Here is a 13,523-nt window from a genome sequence, read left to right as displayed (position 1 = left end):
TATCCCTGGCACTGCCAGGCTGCCCCGGCTCCAGCCTGTCTCCAGAGCAGCTTTTATGGGAGAGGAGATGGGATCACCAGTCTGCCCGGCTCCTCTCGATTGCCATTCCGGCTGGGAAGGCAGGGATGCACAGGAGGACCTTGTCCTGCAGTATGCCCCAGTGAAAAAAATCCAAACAAAACCTTCAGGAAGACTGGAAGAAAAGAAGGAATTCCTCGTTCGATGCCTGGTTAAAAACACAGGAATCCGTTTTTCCCGAGTGTGGCCAGCAGCCAGGGAAGCGTTGCCCTCTCGTGGGCTAAAGCAGCAGCTTCCCACCATTCCATCCTAACCGAGAGCTTAATTAGCCAGCGTTAATTAACTGCCTGTGGGCTCACAGTGCAGCACTCCCGGGCGAGCAGCCCCTGACCCGAGCAGGAACTCGTCGGGGTTCCCTGGAGCTTGTCGGAGATTCCCAGGAGCATTGCTGGGGCTCCTGTCCCATTCTGGCCAGTTTGCCACGGGGCACACACTGGGAGGGCACCCTGGCCATGAGCTGGGCACACACTGCTTGCACTGGGGCTTGTACTCTGCATACTGGGAGCACTGGGATGTGCAGTGGACATGCTGGGAGGGCACACTGCTTTGAACTTTGTATTTCCTCTATTAAAGATTTATTTTCCTTTCCACCAGTGGCGGGATAAAGGCTCAGCAAGAGGGGATCTCTTGTTTTTCCTTCCTTTTGCTCCCTCCCAGACACTCACCCAGTGGATGTCTCACCTTTGTCTGAAGGCAGGACTGAGCTCTTCGGATCCTGGTGATACAAGCACGGGTTTCCCTTTCTCCTACAAGCACAAGTATTTATGTAAATGATTATTATTGGTATTGGTGTGTGGTAGTAGCCTAGATCAGAGCACTCACTCTTAGATATTGGGAAGGAATTGTTCCCTATGAGGCCCTGGCACAGAATTCCCAGAGCAGCTGTTGCTACTCCTGGATCCCTGGAATGTCCAAGGCCAGGCTGGAAAGGGCTGGGAGCAGCCTGGGACAGTGGACAGCCTGGGACATGACCCTGCCATGACAAGGGTGGCACTGGATGGGCTTTGAGATCCCTCCCAACCCAACGCAGTCCGAGGTGAGATACTAGGAGGGACTTGGAGCAGTATCCAGGGTGGAATCCTGTCCCCACCACCATTAATCTCTGTGAACTCTCGTTATTTCCTGCACAACGAGGTTCAGAGTTCAGCCAAGGGCTGCCTGCAGTGCTCAGCCTCGGAGGCTTTGCAGCAGCTCTGCTCTCAGGGTGCACTTTGGCCAGAGAAAGCAAAGCCAGATTTCTTCTGCCTGTTTGACAGTGCTGCTCCTTCCCACCTTGGATGCACTGTATCTCCTTTCAGGGAGGTGGGGGATTCACTGAATGAACTTGGGGGGCTTCCCAGATGGATCATGGAAATCTGACGCTGGAGAAAATAACCCACACTGCTCCTGGCCGCAAAGATCCTGACAGGAGCAGGCAGAGCAGAAAAGCTCAATTCTTGGACAAAATCATCAAGATTATATCATGTTCCCCCTCAAAACCCCCTCAAAATCAGTGATTTTTCCCCAGGATCTCTGCAGAACAGGAATTTTGACTCAGTTTTCCCAGGATCTTTGCAGAATGGGAATTTTGGTTTAGTGGCTTCACTGAGCTTGTGTTTAACCAGAAATGCAGAGAAAAATGATCCTGAAATTATCTGGGAGCAGGTGGGGGCTCGCTCCTGGCTAAAGGCTAGTGTGGGGTGGGGGTTGTTGTCCTGCCTTTCAGGAAGGGGGTGCTCCCAGCAACCCTGGGATTATCCCTGGGCATGGAGTCCGGAGTGGCAGTGACAGAAAGGGACTTCACAAACAAACAGACAGCTGTGCACAGCCAGCAGCCAAGGAAGGCTTTCTCTGGAGCAGCAGAGTAATTGAATTCCGCGTGGGAGCAGCGGAGGTGCAGGAGACGGCGCAATGTGATTTCCAGGGCAGCCATCCCTCATCGCTGCTCTCTGCAGGGCCACAGCCTGTCCCTGTGTGCCTGGCCAGGAGCAGCTCCTGCTCTCCCATCTCCATCCCTGCCACATCAACAGCAGCCATTCCCTCCCTCCCTCCAGTGCCATCGAGAAGGAACAGGAGCCCAGGCTTCCCTGGCTTTTCCCACCCTTGTCCCAAAGAACCAGCCCCCAAGAATATGGTCTGAACCCCCCCAATGCTTTTTCCCCCTTACTATTTATCATGTGTTCCTTCCACAAAGGAATCCCTTAAATCCCCATCCCGGGGCTGCTGGACCCAGCCTTCCCTGGAAAAGACTGTCCAAAAGGAGCACGTGTGATAAACAGTCCCATGTTGGGTGTCCACGCTGGACACCCCTGGGAAGAGCCTTGCTAAGGCTGTTTGGAGCAATCATCAATGCAACAAAAATTGTTAAACACCAAATGTCCTTGTGTTCCACATAGCAAACACCAGCCACCCCTCAGCATCCTTTTTCTTGGACATAAAGACTTATTTTTCCACTAAAAATTAACAAAATGAATCAATGTCTGGAATTACGCCTGTGGGAATGAGTAATTTCTTACAGTTCATACAAATATTTCCCATTTTTCAGCCATATTCGGGCTTATCTTTCCAGATAATCACAAAACCAGCCACTCTCCCCTAATTCCAGCTTGGCCAGCTGGTAAAGCATCTGACAGCAGAAATGGCTAAAACAATCTGAGCATGAACAGTCCCTTATTTATTAATTTTCTTCCCTATTTTTGGGCTTCATATTGTTGAAGTGACACATCAGAACCGCCCAGGGACAGACCTGTGTGCTGCAGCTCAGGTGTGCTCTTCCTCGAGGGCACAAGGAGTACATTCCATTGTTCCCTCACCTCCACATCAATCCCAGCAGGTCCATATGGACCCATACAGGGCTGGACGTGGGTGCAGGCTGGGATCTGCTCCATCCCTGCTCGAGGGATGCTCCAAGCAGTCAGGAGGATGTGGGCAGCAGGATGTGGGCAGCCGGCGCTGGCAGAAGAAGCCTTTTCCTCACTCCCAATCCAGATGAGGCCTTGGTCTTGATCCAAGGACTCCATGTGATGGATGGGTTTTTCCCTCCAAGGAGGGATTTTCGCTGCCTGGGTGTGAGCTGCTCATCCTTCTCCCACGGGCAGCCAGAGGCAGATAATGGGATGCAGGGGTTGGAGGAAAACATGTAGGAACAAAGGAACACCATAACGTAGGAGAGAAGAGTTTTCATATCTCCATCCTTAGGTATTTTTAGTCTGAAAGGCACAAATGCATCACTGAGCTATGAAAGGAAAGCTCCCTGTTGCTCTCCATGTCAGGGGCTTCGGAGCAGTGCTCTGCCTGCTTTGAAGGAGGTACCTGTGGGCACCTATATCCAGGTGGAGGAAAACCATGTCCCTTTAGCTGAAGGAGACATCACTGTAAGGGACACCTTCCCCTATCCCAGGCTGCTCCAAGCCCCGTCCAACCTGGCCCATCACTTCCAGGGATCCAGAGACAGACACAGCTTCTCTGGGCAACCTGTGGCAACCTCTCATCACCCTCACAGGAAAGAATTCCCTTCCCAATAACCAATCTCAACCTGCTCTTCTTCAGTTTAAGTCCAATCCCCCTTGTGAAAAGCCCCTCTCACAGCAGATCAGCTGCATTTGTTCTGTGCTCAAGGACAGAGCAAGTTCTCAACACAGGCTGCTAAGAAGAGATGGGCTCTGGTGGGACCCCATGCCCCCCTTCCCACCTGGATAGGAGCTGAGAGCAATGGGAGGAGCAATGTCCTAGGCTGACTATATGATGCTTTTATCAGCTCCATCACCACTGGACTGTGAACACGGCAATGCTGGGCTCCCCTCCTTCCTCTGCTCCTCCATCCTTTTTGCATTATTAAATCTACTCCCATCTAACAGGATTTTATGACATGTTTTTTCCCCAAAGTGGGAAAAAAGGAAACAAGGTCTAGCTTGGCACAAAGCAACACCATTAAGCAGGAGGCTGCAACGCTGCCGTTGGTCTGGAGCCTCTTTAGCATTTTCATTAGCTCTCCGAAGCTTTTGATGTCCCTTATTTACGACACAGACACTGCAGAGGAGGCAGGAGATGATTAAGACGAGCTTTTACTCTTCTGGAGTGTGCCGGTACCTCGTGGCTACGGATCCTGCATATAAAGCAATATTGCTTATTATTCCGAGCTGTTTGTTCCATTAATCATGAGCCTGCTTTGCTCTGGGAAGAGGAATTGGAATACAGCAATATTCTGTCTGCTTGTTTTTAAAATACATGTGTGGGTGGACACTCCAGCTACTGCTCACATTTTTCTCTCGCAAGAAGAGCTGTTCGTGATTCTCCTCCCCAGTGTTTTCTCCTGACACTGATTTTGTTCGTCGAACTCGGGAGGGGAACTGCCTCAAGCCTGTCAACGAGTGTTGTATGGAAATAAGGAGTACTGACTGAGAAATGCTTGAAATTCAGCGTTCCAGAGAGGAAAAGGATTTCTTCATGGAAAGGGTGGACATTGGAATGGGCTGCCCAGTGAGGTGGTAGAGTCCCCATCCAAGGAAGGTGACACTCAGTGCTCTGGGCTGGGTGACAAGAGGGGGATTGGGCACAGATTGGACTTCATGGTCTTGGAGGGCTTTTGCAACCTCAGTGATTCCACAATTCTGTGGTTCAGTTCAAAGTCACACACTGCCCTCACAGTCCCAGCCTTGAGCAGTCACCCAGGCAGCAGTGGGTCTGGGGACTCCTTCAGGATATCCCAAAGGGAATTTTCAGAGTGTTCAACTCATGATCCCAAGAAGACACTATGGAGGCATTAAAAGCAACTCAACAAGTTGTGTCAGCATCTTCAGTGACCTTGTCTCACCACATCTGACCTCACAAAGAACCTTCCAGAAAACCAGAGTTCTGGGGTAGAACAAATGAAGAAGGGAATAAAACAACCAACTTGAGAATTATTAGTGAGTTCCCATCTAGCTCTCCAGGCACAGACAATGTGTCAGGGCATGTCTCCAAGCTGAAAGGTTTACAGGATACATAAACAGCTCCATAAAACAAACGATGTCACCAGCTCCTGGAAAATCACTGCTGGAAACAGCAGGTAAGGCCAGAGGAGCTCCATCAGACAGCAGAGCTGCTTCTTCATTGCTGACAGATGGCTTCACCTGAATGTCCTTCATCAAAAAATCAACCGAAAAACTACAGGTCTGTTACTTTTCTAACCTGCACTTACTCAATCCTTCCAATCCAATATATACCCTCACTCCAAAACACAGCATCCACTCCAATGAAATTAATTTCCCTTCCTATAAGAATGATAGATTGCACACACACAAGCCAGGTTAGTTCAGTTCATATGGAAACAGCCAATTATGTAATTTATTTATTAATACAGTTTTAATTCACAGTACAATTGAGCTGCACACCCAAGACATAGATTATTTACAGAGCAAGAAAGGCAGGCACAGCAGGTGTCCCTTGTTTCCCAGCTGGTTTGGGTTTCTAAACTGGGATACCCCAGGAGCACCCCATCATCTCTATTGCCACACAGTCTTGGTCTCACAGCAACCAAGAGAAGCTTTGAATCATGGAATTGTTTAGGTTGGAAAAGTTCACTAAGAAGATCCAGTTGAATCATTCCCCCAGCACTGCCAAGGCCACCCCTGACCCATGTCCCCAAGTGCCAAATCCATGTGGCTTTTAAACCCCTCCAGGGATGGGGACTCCACCCCTGCCCTGGGCAGTTCCAAGGCCTGAGCCCCCTTTCCATGGGGAAATTCCAGCTGCTGTCCAACCTGGCCTCCCCTGGCCCAGCCTGAGACCATTCCCTCTCCTCCTGTCCCTGTTCCCTGGAGCACAGCCCGACCCCCCGGCTGTCCCCTCCTGGCAGGAGCTGTGCAGAGCCACAAGGGCCCCCATGAGCCTCCTTTGCTCCAGGCTGAGCCCCTTCCCAGCTCCCTCAGGGATTCTCCTGGGTGCAGGAATGCCTGAGCCTGTTCCAATGGATTGTTGCTCTGACAGATCCCAGCCCTCAGAGACCTCCACAGCCCGCACAGGGAACACACAGCAGCGCTAATGACACATTCCAGAACATCCTGGCTGTGTGAGTAATTGCAGATCCTTTGCACAGCCATCTCCATGAAGGCAGTGGGAGTTGGAGAGACATTATTAGGTCTCCTGACATTTTAAAAAGGCTTAGACAGAAAACTTCTTTGAGGGGTTGCAATGGAACTGAAATAGTTTTTGTAATAACAACCAAACAACCCACGAGGAGCTTTGTGTAACTGTTTGGACATGAGAGAACAGAGAGAGAAAATCCATGTACAGAGAGGAGAAAGGAAGAGTTCTGTCCAAGCAAAGACATCAGGGCTGCTCCCACAGCCCCCTGGCCACCCCAGGAGAGGTCACACACAGGGGATGACACCAGCCAGCACCACAGGCCCAGCACTGGGAGCTTGGGAGTCCCTTCACCAATAGGGAAAATCAGGAGCAGAGCCTCTGGGCTGATTATGGCAAGTGAGCGTTACCTTTTGGACAGCTCCAAACCCTCCTGCAGAAGATGGGCTTCTGAAATCATAAGTCATATGTTCATCTGCTGAATCAAATGGTGTGAAGGCTCCAGATGAAAGTGGGGCAATCTCCCCTGGCACACATGGAGCCATCTGACCCCATGAGGGTGTGGGGACAGCCTACGGAGACTGGAAAAGTGGCTCAGGGGCAGCACAGGGGACAAGGGAGCACCAGCTGTCAAGAGTTGTTAAAATCTCATATATTCACATGGATACAAATGTCAGGGTTTGTGTATTAGCCGGCAACATGAACAAAGGTGTCTGGGAGAAAAGGCTCTTCTATAGCACCTTCCATTGAAACCCAGACTGGTTTGGGTTGGGAGGGCCCTCAAAGCCCATCCCATTCCATCCCTGCCAAGGGACACCTTCCACTGCCAGGGAACAATTTCTTCCCAATATCTCATCCATCCCTGCCCTCTGGCCATGGGAAGCTCTTGTTGTGACTCTCCAGGCCCCCATGTTTCTCACAGGCTCCCCTCAGGTCATTCTCCACAAAAATACTTTCACAGAAAGAGCCTGAAAGCCTCCAGCACCTCCCGTTCCATGTCGTGTTCACCTTCAGCAACGAAATCACTTGACTAGAAAAGTGCTATAAAAAGTAGCAATTCCTCTCCTCCCGTGTCTCATGTGTCAAGACCACGCTGCTGTGTAAAAATCAAACCTACGGTGTAACACTGAGGTCTTACAGTCTTCTGCTTGGGCTGAAACACACCCAAAATAGGAGACAGAATCATGGAATTATTTAGCTTTGAAAAGCCCTCTAAGACCATGGGGTTCGACTGCTCCCCAGCACTGACCCACATCCCCAAGTGCCACATCCACATAGTTTTAAATCCCTCCAGTCCCTTCATTCACATGAAGTGTCTGCCAAAAGTTCTCATCAGAGAGGGGTTTGCTTCCAGGCGTAGCTGCTCCTTCCCCAGACAGTGTAGTCTGAACTGACTCATTCCAGGTCTCAACTAGACCCTGGGTATCTTGGATGGAGGGGGGAAAATAGATATCTGATAGAATTCCAGGAAAGCTGGGAAAAGGAGCTTCAGGCAGCAAAACCAGGGTGATGGCTGGATGATAACCACCTTCTGCATCAATGGGATGTAGAAGGTGGTTATCACTCAGAACCTCCCAGTTACCTTCACCAGGAGGCAGCTCCTGCTCAAGGACACCAAGGATCACTCCTGGACTGGGAGTGAGAGCGCGTGGAAAATCCTGCCTCAGTGAACAGAGGAAGTTGGGAATGAAAAAGTAAAGCGGGAATAAAAGCCTGATTTTATACAGCTGTAATCACTCCCAGAACTGCACAAGTCTCAGGAATTGCACAGCACACAGGAAAACTCCACTTCTGCCAGGCAAAAACTGAAGCTTGGGTGGGCAAGCCAGTCTGTCAATCAAAAATTTAGGCATGCAGAGCCACACACATGTTCATTTTTAGAGCGAATGCCTCACTTTGTTAGAGATTTGCTCCGGTCAATAGATTCCTGAAAACAATTTAACTCTACACATTATAGATTATTTCCTCTGAGTTAACAGGCTGGAGATATTTAAAAACTGGCATGAATAGAGAGGTTTGTTCTGAGAGACATTTTTTTCCTCCAGAAAACTTGTTACATTAAAAACTTCTAGTCGTAGGTAATTGCTAACATGGAACATTTATTGGTTTAAAAAAATAAACATGCAGAAGCCATCCTCCTTAAAAACAACACATACAATTACCCAGCGGGGATTTTAGAGGAAAGCAACAACCCTGCAAGGAGTGGATTCCTCCAAAATCTCCAGCAGAAATGTATTTTCTGTGGGAGTCCATGCTCCAGCTGTGCCGCGCAGTAAGTCCAGCCAAAGGCAATCACATTACAGCGCATTTGCCTTGCAGTTTATCTTTCTTTTTCTGCTGTTTGGATTTCTTTCCATCCACCTGGAGACTGATAGTTCTCCTCTGCTCCAGATTCAAGAGCTCCTGGAAGAGCTCCTGCACGTTGTAGTTCATTTTGGCTGACGTCTCCATGAAGGCACACTTCCACTTGCTGGCCAGCGCCTGCCCCTCGCTGGCATCCAGCTCCCTCTGCGTGTCGTCACTTTTGTTCCCCACCAACATTATCGGGATTTTCTGGATGTCGCCTTTGATCTGGCAGATCTCATCGAAGATGGGGTGAAGATCTTCCATGGATTGCCTGCTGGTGACGGAGTACACCAAGATGAAGGCATGCCCTTTGGATATGGAGAGCCGCTGCATGGCAGGGAACTGATGGCTGCCCGTGGTGTCCGTGATCTGCAGGGTGCAGATGCTCTTGTCACAGCTGATCACCTGCCGGTACGTATCCTCGATGGTGGGGATGTAGGTTTCCCTGAAGGTGCCCCTTACAAAGCGCAGGACCAGGGAGCTTTTGCCGACCCCCGCTGCTCCGAACACCACCACCCTGTAATCATTGCTCTGCTCAGGCATGTTCGCCGCGCCGAGACGTGAGGGGAGGTTTTCACACAAAAAGCCCGAGTTCCACCAAGTTTACACACCCCTGTGCAGAGGTGGGCTGCGGAGAGGGAGGGGGAAAGGGTGCGTTATTGAAAATCAGCAATTAATAAATCACTCCCATCCTTTTGCCGTGAAAGAAACCACTGTTCCTCGCTACCCCAGCCATGCAGCCCATGCACGTTTAACGCTACGAGACGAGAATAAGAATTCACCTGCAGCCATCAGCTCCACCGAGCAGCGAAATGGGGCTGAAACCGCCTGGCAGCCGCGGGGAAGAGGTATTCCGGCTCCAGGGAAGCCGGGCTCCAGCCCCGGGAAAGCCGCGCTCAGCCCCCGGGAAGGCGTGTTCCAGCCCCCGGGAAGCGGCACCACCCTCGCCCGGAGCGCCGCCGCCGCCGCCGCGGCAGGGGAGGGGAGGCTCCGCGACTTCGTAAATCCAGCCTTCCACTCAACCGCCCCGTGAAAATAAATAAATTATCAACACCGCCTGAACTAAAGCCGCTGCCGCCGAGCTCTGCTGCTCCATCCCTCACTCCGCGCACAAAGGCGAGTCTCGCCCTCCCTCAGTTCCCCGCACCGCAGACCCTCAGGAACTGCAGGGCTCTGCCGTCTTCCATCGACCCTGCGCATCTCCCAGTTTAAATTTAGGGCTGATTTAATTTAAAAACTTCAAACCTGGGTCAGGTTTTCGCCCCCACTGGCATTAAGCGGGGCAGGGATGCCCTGAGCAGCCTCTCAGCCCTCCCCGGGTCAGCCACCGAGCCCTGGGGCCGCGGCCAGCAAGGTCCACTCAGGACCTTCTCCGTGTAATCCCTTCAACTGGGCATATTCTGTGATTCCACTGTTGGGTTTGTATCCCTCACACCGCCGGAATAAATAAGAGCAATTGTGTGTCACAATCACAAGCCGTGTTTCTCCTCTTTTATTAGGAATTTCCCCCAGCGCAGTCTCTCCGAACGCCCTCATGCGGGGACACCGGAGCTTGCACCAACCGGTGCCTCACAGGGGCAGGCGGCCGTGTGTCCCCGCTGTTCCACCTCCGGCGTGGCCGGGGAGAACTCCCCCGGCTCTTCTTGGTCGCCGCCCCGGGCTCAGCTCTGCCCTCACGGCCCCTTCCCGCCCATGGATTCCCCGGGCTCGGCACTGCCCTCACGGCCCGGTCCCTCCTGCGGGATCCCACCCCAGGCTCGGCTCTGCCCTCACGGCCCCTTCCCGCCCATGGGTTCCCCGGGCTCGGCTCTGCCCTCACGGCCCCTTCCCGCCCATGGATTCCCCGGGCTCGGCTCTGCCCTCACGGCCCCTTCCCGCCCGTGGGTTCCCCGGGCTCGGCTCTGCCCTCACAGCCCCTTCCCGCCCATGGGTTCCCCGGGCCCGGCTCTGCCCTCACGGTCCCTTCCCGCCCCTTCCCGCCCCTCCGTTCCCGCCCGGGCGCCGCCCGCCCTCACGCCCCAAAATGGCCGTCGGCCTCTGAGGGGGTCGGTGCGAAATCAATGCATTTAATGAAGTGTTTCAGTTTGTGGGTCACCTACGTTGCAAAATGTGGGATATGTAAAATTACCTTAAGAAAGGATATTTTTTGGTGTTTGATCTTTGTATACTTGCAAGCCTAATCGACAAAAAGTGAGATTGAATCTGTGAAACAGCGGCCAACAAGCTCTAAGTGATGCCCGTGTATCAAAAAAACAAATGGATTGTTGGTAGAATTGTTAAGGTTAGGGCTGGACGCGTTTCTCTGCTCTCAGACCTGGGGGAGTTGAACAGAGCTTGGGAAGAAGGATGAACCATTGATAGTGGGCACAGGGAATGCAGGATTTATGGACCACAAGGACATCTGGCAGAACTCCCAAGATGAGGAAGAAATTCATAAAAACAACTCAGTAACTGTGCTGAAATCAGCACTTGTGGAGGAACACTTCCCAGTCCTTCTCCAAGCTCATTCTTCCCAAACCATTTGTGGTTTTCTGGGTTATCATTTCTTATTTCTCTGATCCTTGTTGCATTCCTAACACTGTGGTATTCTCCTATTTTAAATCGACTTCTATCAGCCTTGTAATGCTTCTATCCCAGACCAACAAAAACTGTCTCTTTAGATCTATTTCATACTGCTGTGGAGTTTTTTTGTCTAACACAAAAAAACCCAGAGGAGTTTCAATCTTGACATGAAGGGCCAAAATACCTGGGATAGAACCTGGACCAAATCCATCCCCATGCAAGGGGAACTAAACCTGAGACCTTAAAAAAGGAATGGCCTCTCTAAAACCAGGTGCCCATTTGTACTGAGATGCTTTGAAAGCTCCTGTCTGAATTAATAATGATAATAATGAAAATAGGAGAATAAAGCAGAATTGTGAAAGTCCACTAATCAACATTAGTGGGGGGTCAGGGATGACCCCTCACCTTCCTTTTGCTCTAGAAAATTCCTGTTCCATCTGCTTTTACCATTCCTGTCTCTCCAGGTAGGATGACTTGCCTGTGGCAAGGCTCAACCTGCAAGCCATTCACTTTGGCTGAGTCCCATCATTATTGGGGATTTTCAGAGCAGATTTACAAACCGTCATTCCTGGTGTTTATGGGATATTTCTAAACCTTCATTTCTGGTGTTTATGAGGTATTTATTAGCCACAATGAAATGCTGGCTAGGAATGAGTAGCTAATTCACTCTCTGTGCTAGCCACTTCTGCTCAGTTATCCCATTTTCAGATATTTTCCAAGCTTTCCAATGGCTCTTTCTAAGAGGTGTTTTATTTAAACCTCCAGATCTGAAGCCTGAAGCTGGAATTGATTTTTTCCTATAATAGGCTGTGACAAGGGAAGAACTCTAAGAGCTCTTGCACAGTGTGGTGTCAGGTGCTAAGTGGGAAGCAGACCCGTGACACGTCCATGTGCCCACCGCAGATCAAAACCTTCCCGAAATAAATCTGTTGCTGCTCATTGCTTATTTTACCCCAAAAAGTGCTCTGACGCTGTCCTGTCATCGAGAGCAGGTGACTGTCATTAAAACCAGAACTGGAGCTCCCCTCCTGCAGCTCCATCTCCTGCCATTCTGTCCCCAGCAGTGCACCCCGTCCTTCGCTGCCATCCTAACAAAATCCCAGAAAAACCTTTGGGCTGCAGGGTTTGGGGTGGGACAGGGGACGCCTTTCAGTGTCCCACAACATAGGAATTGTATTTGGAATAGGAATTGAATTGGAAGTGGGTTTGAACCCCGGCGGCTGCCTCTGCCCAGCCAGTGCTGACAGTCTCAGGTGGCTTTTCCCAGCCCTGCCCGTTCTCATTGTGTCCCTGCGCAGCGAGCGGACACACCAAGCTCCAGGACAGGCCGGACCCCGAGCAGCACCGTGCAGGCAGCTGTGGCTCCCTGATCACCACATTCCCACATTCCATTGCCGAAGGATCGCTGGTGTGCGCTCAGTCCAGCCGGAGCCGGGTTCTGGTGGCAGCAGGTGGCAGCAGAGCCCTGCCAGGGCAGGATGCGCCCGGGAAAGGAGCGTGTGCGCGGGGGTGGCGGTGCTACAGGCACTGAAATCTCGTTTATTCGCTCTTTTGACACTCTTGAGGTCCCAAAGAGCTGCACTGCCTGTGGCCTGGCTGGAGCCAGCACAGGCTGCAGCGGGAACAGAGCCACGGGCTCTGCCTAAAGCTCACACCCGGGCCCTCTCTCAGGTGCTGTTTATCAGGGCAGCCCCTCCTGCAAGGGGACTTCAGGCTCTTGATATGAACTTCGTCTGTTTTCATCAAATTTTCCGCTACTCCACGAGTGCAGAAAAATCAAAGAATTACGGCATTATTTAGGTTGGAAAAGCCCTTTCAGACCACTGAGTCCAGTCATTCCCCCAGCGCTGCCAAGGCCACCACTGCCCTGTGTCCCCAAGTGCTACATCCACATGCCTTTCAAATCTCTCCAGGAATAGGGACTCCACCCCTGCCCTCAGCAGCTGTGTCAAGGCTGGACAACTCTTTCCATGAAAAAATTTTCCCAAATTCCCAGATTAAACCTCCCCTAGCATGACCTGAGGCTGTTTCCTGTTGATCCTGTCATTTGTTCCCTGGGAGAGGACACCAACACTTTTTAAAATTTTATTTTCCCTGGATTATAGACAGCAAGGCAACATGGGGAGAGCAGGCTCCAAGCAGTGGGCAGCAGCACCTTGAAATATGGGAGCAGCTGGAGGGTGCTGCCCAAATCAACACTGCAGTGGGGTGATGGCCAACACACAAAGGTCACGGCACAGCTGTGACATCTCCAGGCTGGCAAGCAGGGATAGGAAGGAAAACCCTGCAGGGTTGTTCAGCCTGGAGAAGAGGAGGCTTCAGGGAGACCTTAAGAGCCCCTTCCATAATTAAAGGGGCTCCAGGAGAGCTGGAGAGGGACTTTGGATGGGGGTTTGGAAGGACAGGGACTTTGCATGAGGGTCCGGCAGGACAGGACAGGGGGGAATGGCTTCCCACTGTCAGAGGAGATTGGAGATGAGGAGAAATTCCAATGA

The 13,523-nt window shown here is 51.4% G+C and overlaps 1 protein-coding gene across 1 annotated transcript; it reads right to left on the bottom strand.

Moving 5' to 3' along the window:
* Nucleotides 1-8,199: 8,199 nt before the first annotated feature.
* On the bottom strand, nt 8,200-9,679 carry DIRAS3 (DIRAS family GTPase 3). Its single transcript, XM_009088795.4, has 2 exons — nt 9,249-9,679; nt 8,200-9,094 (listed from the first exon to the last, which is right to left on the bottom strand). The coding sequence occupies exon 2, from the start codon at nt 9,007-9,009 to the stop codon at nt 8,413-8,415; it is 597 nt and encodes a 198-aa protein (XP_009087043.1). The 5' UTR covers nt 9,010-9,094; nt 9,249-9,679; the 3' UTR covers nt 8,200-8,412.
* Between the last annotated feature and the right edge of the window lie 3,844 nt (nt 9,680-13,523).

The sequence above is a fragment of the Serinus canaria genome, chromosome 8 (genome assembly GCF_022539315.1).
Source record: "Serinus canaria isolate serCan28SL12 chromosome 8, serCan2020, whole genome shotgun sequence".
NCBI lineage: Eukaryota > Metazoa > Chordata > Aves > Passeriformes > Fringillidae > Serinus > Serinus canaria.
This window is presented reverse-complemented; position numbering and strand designations above follow the sequence as displayed.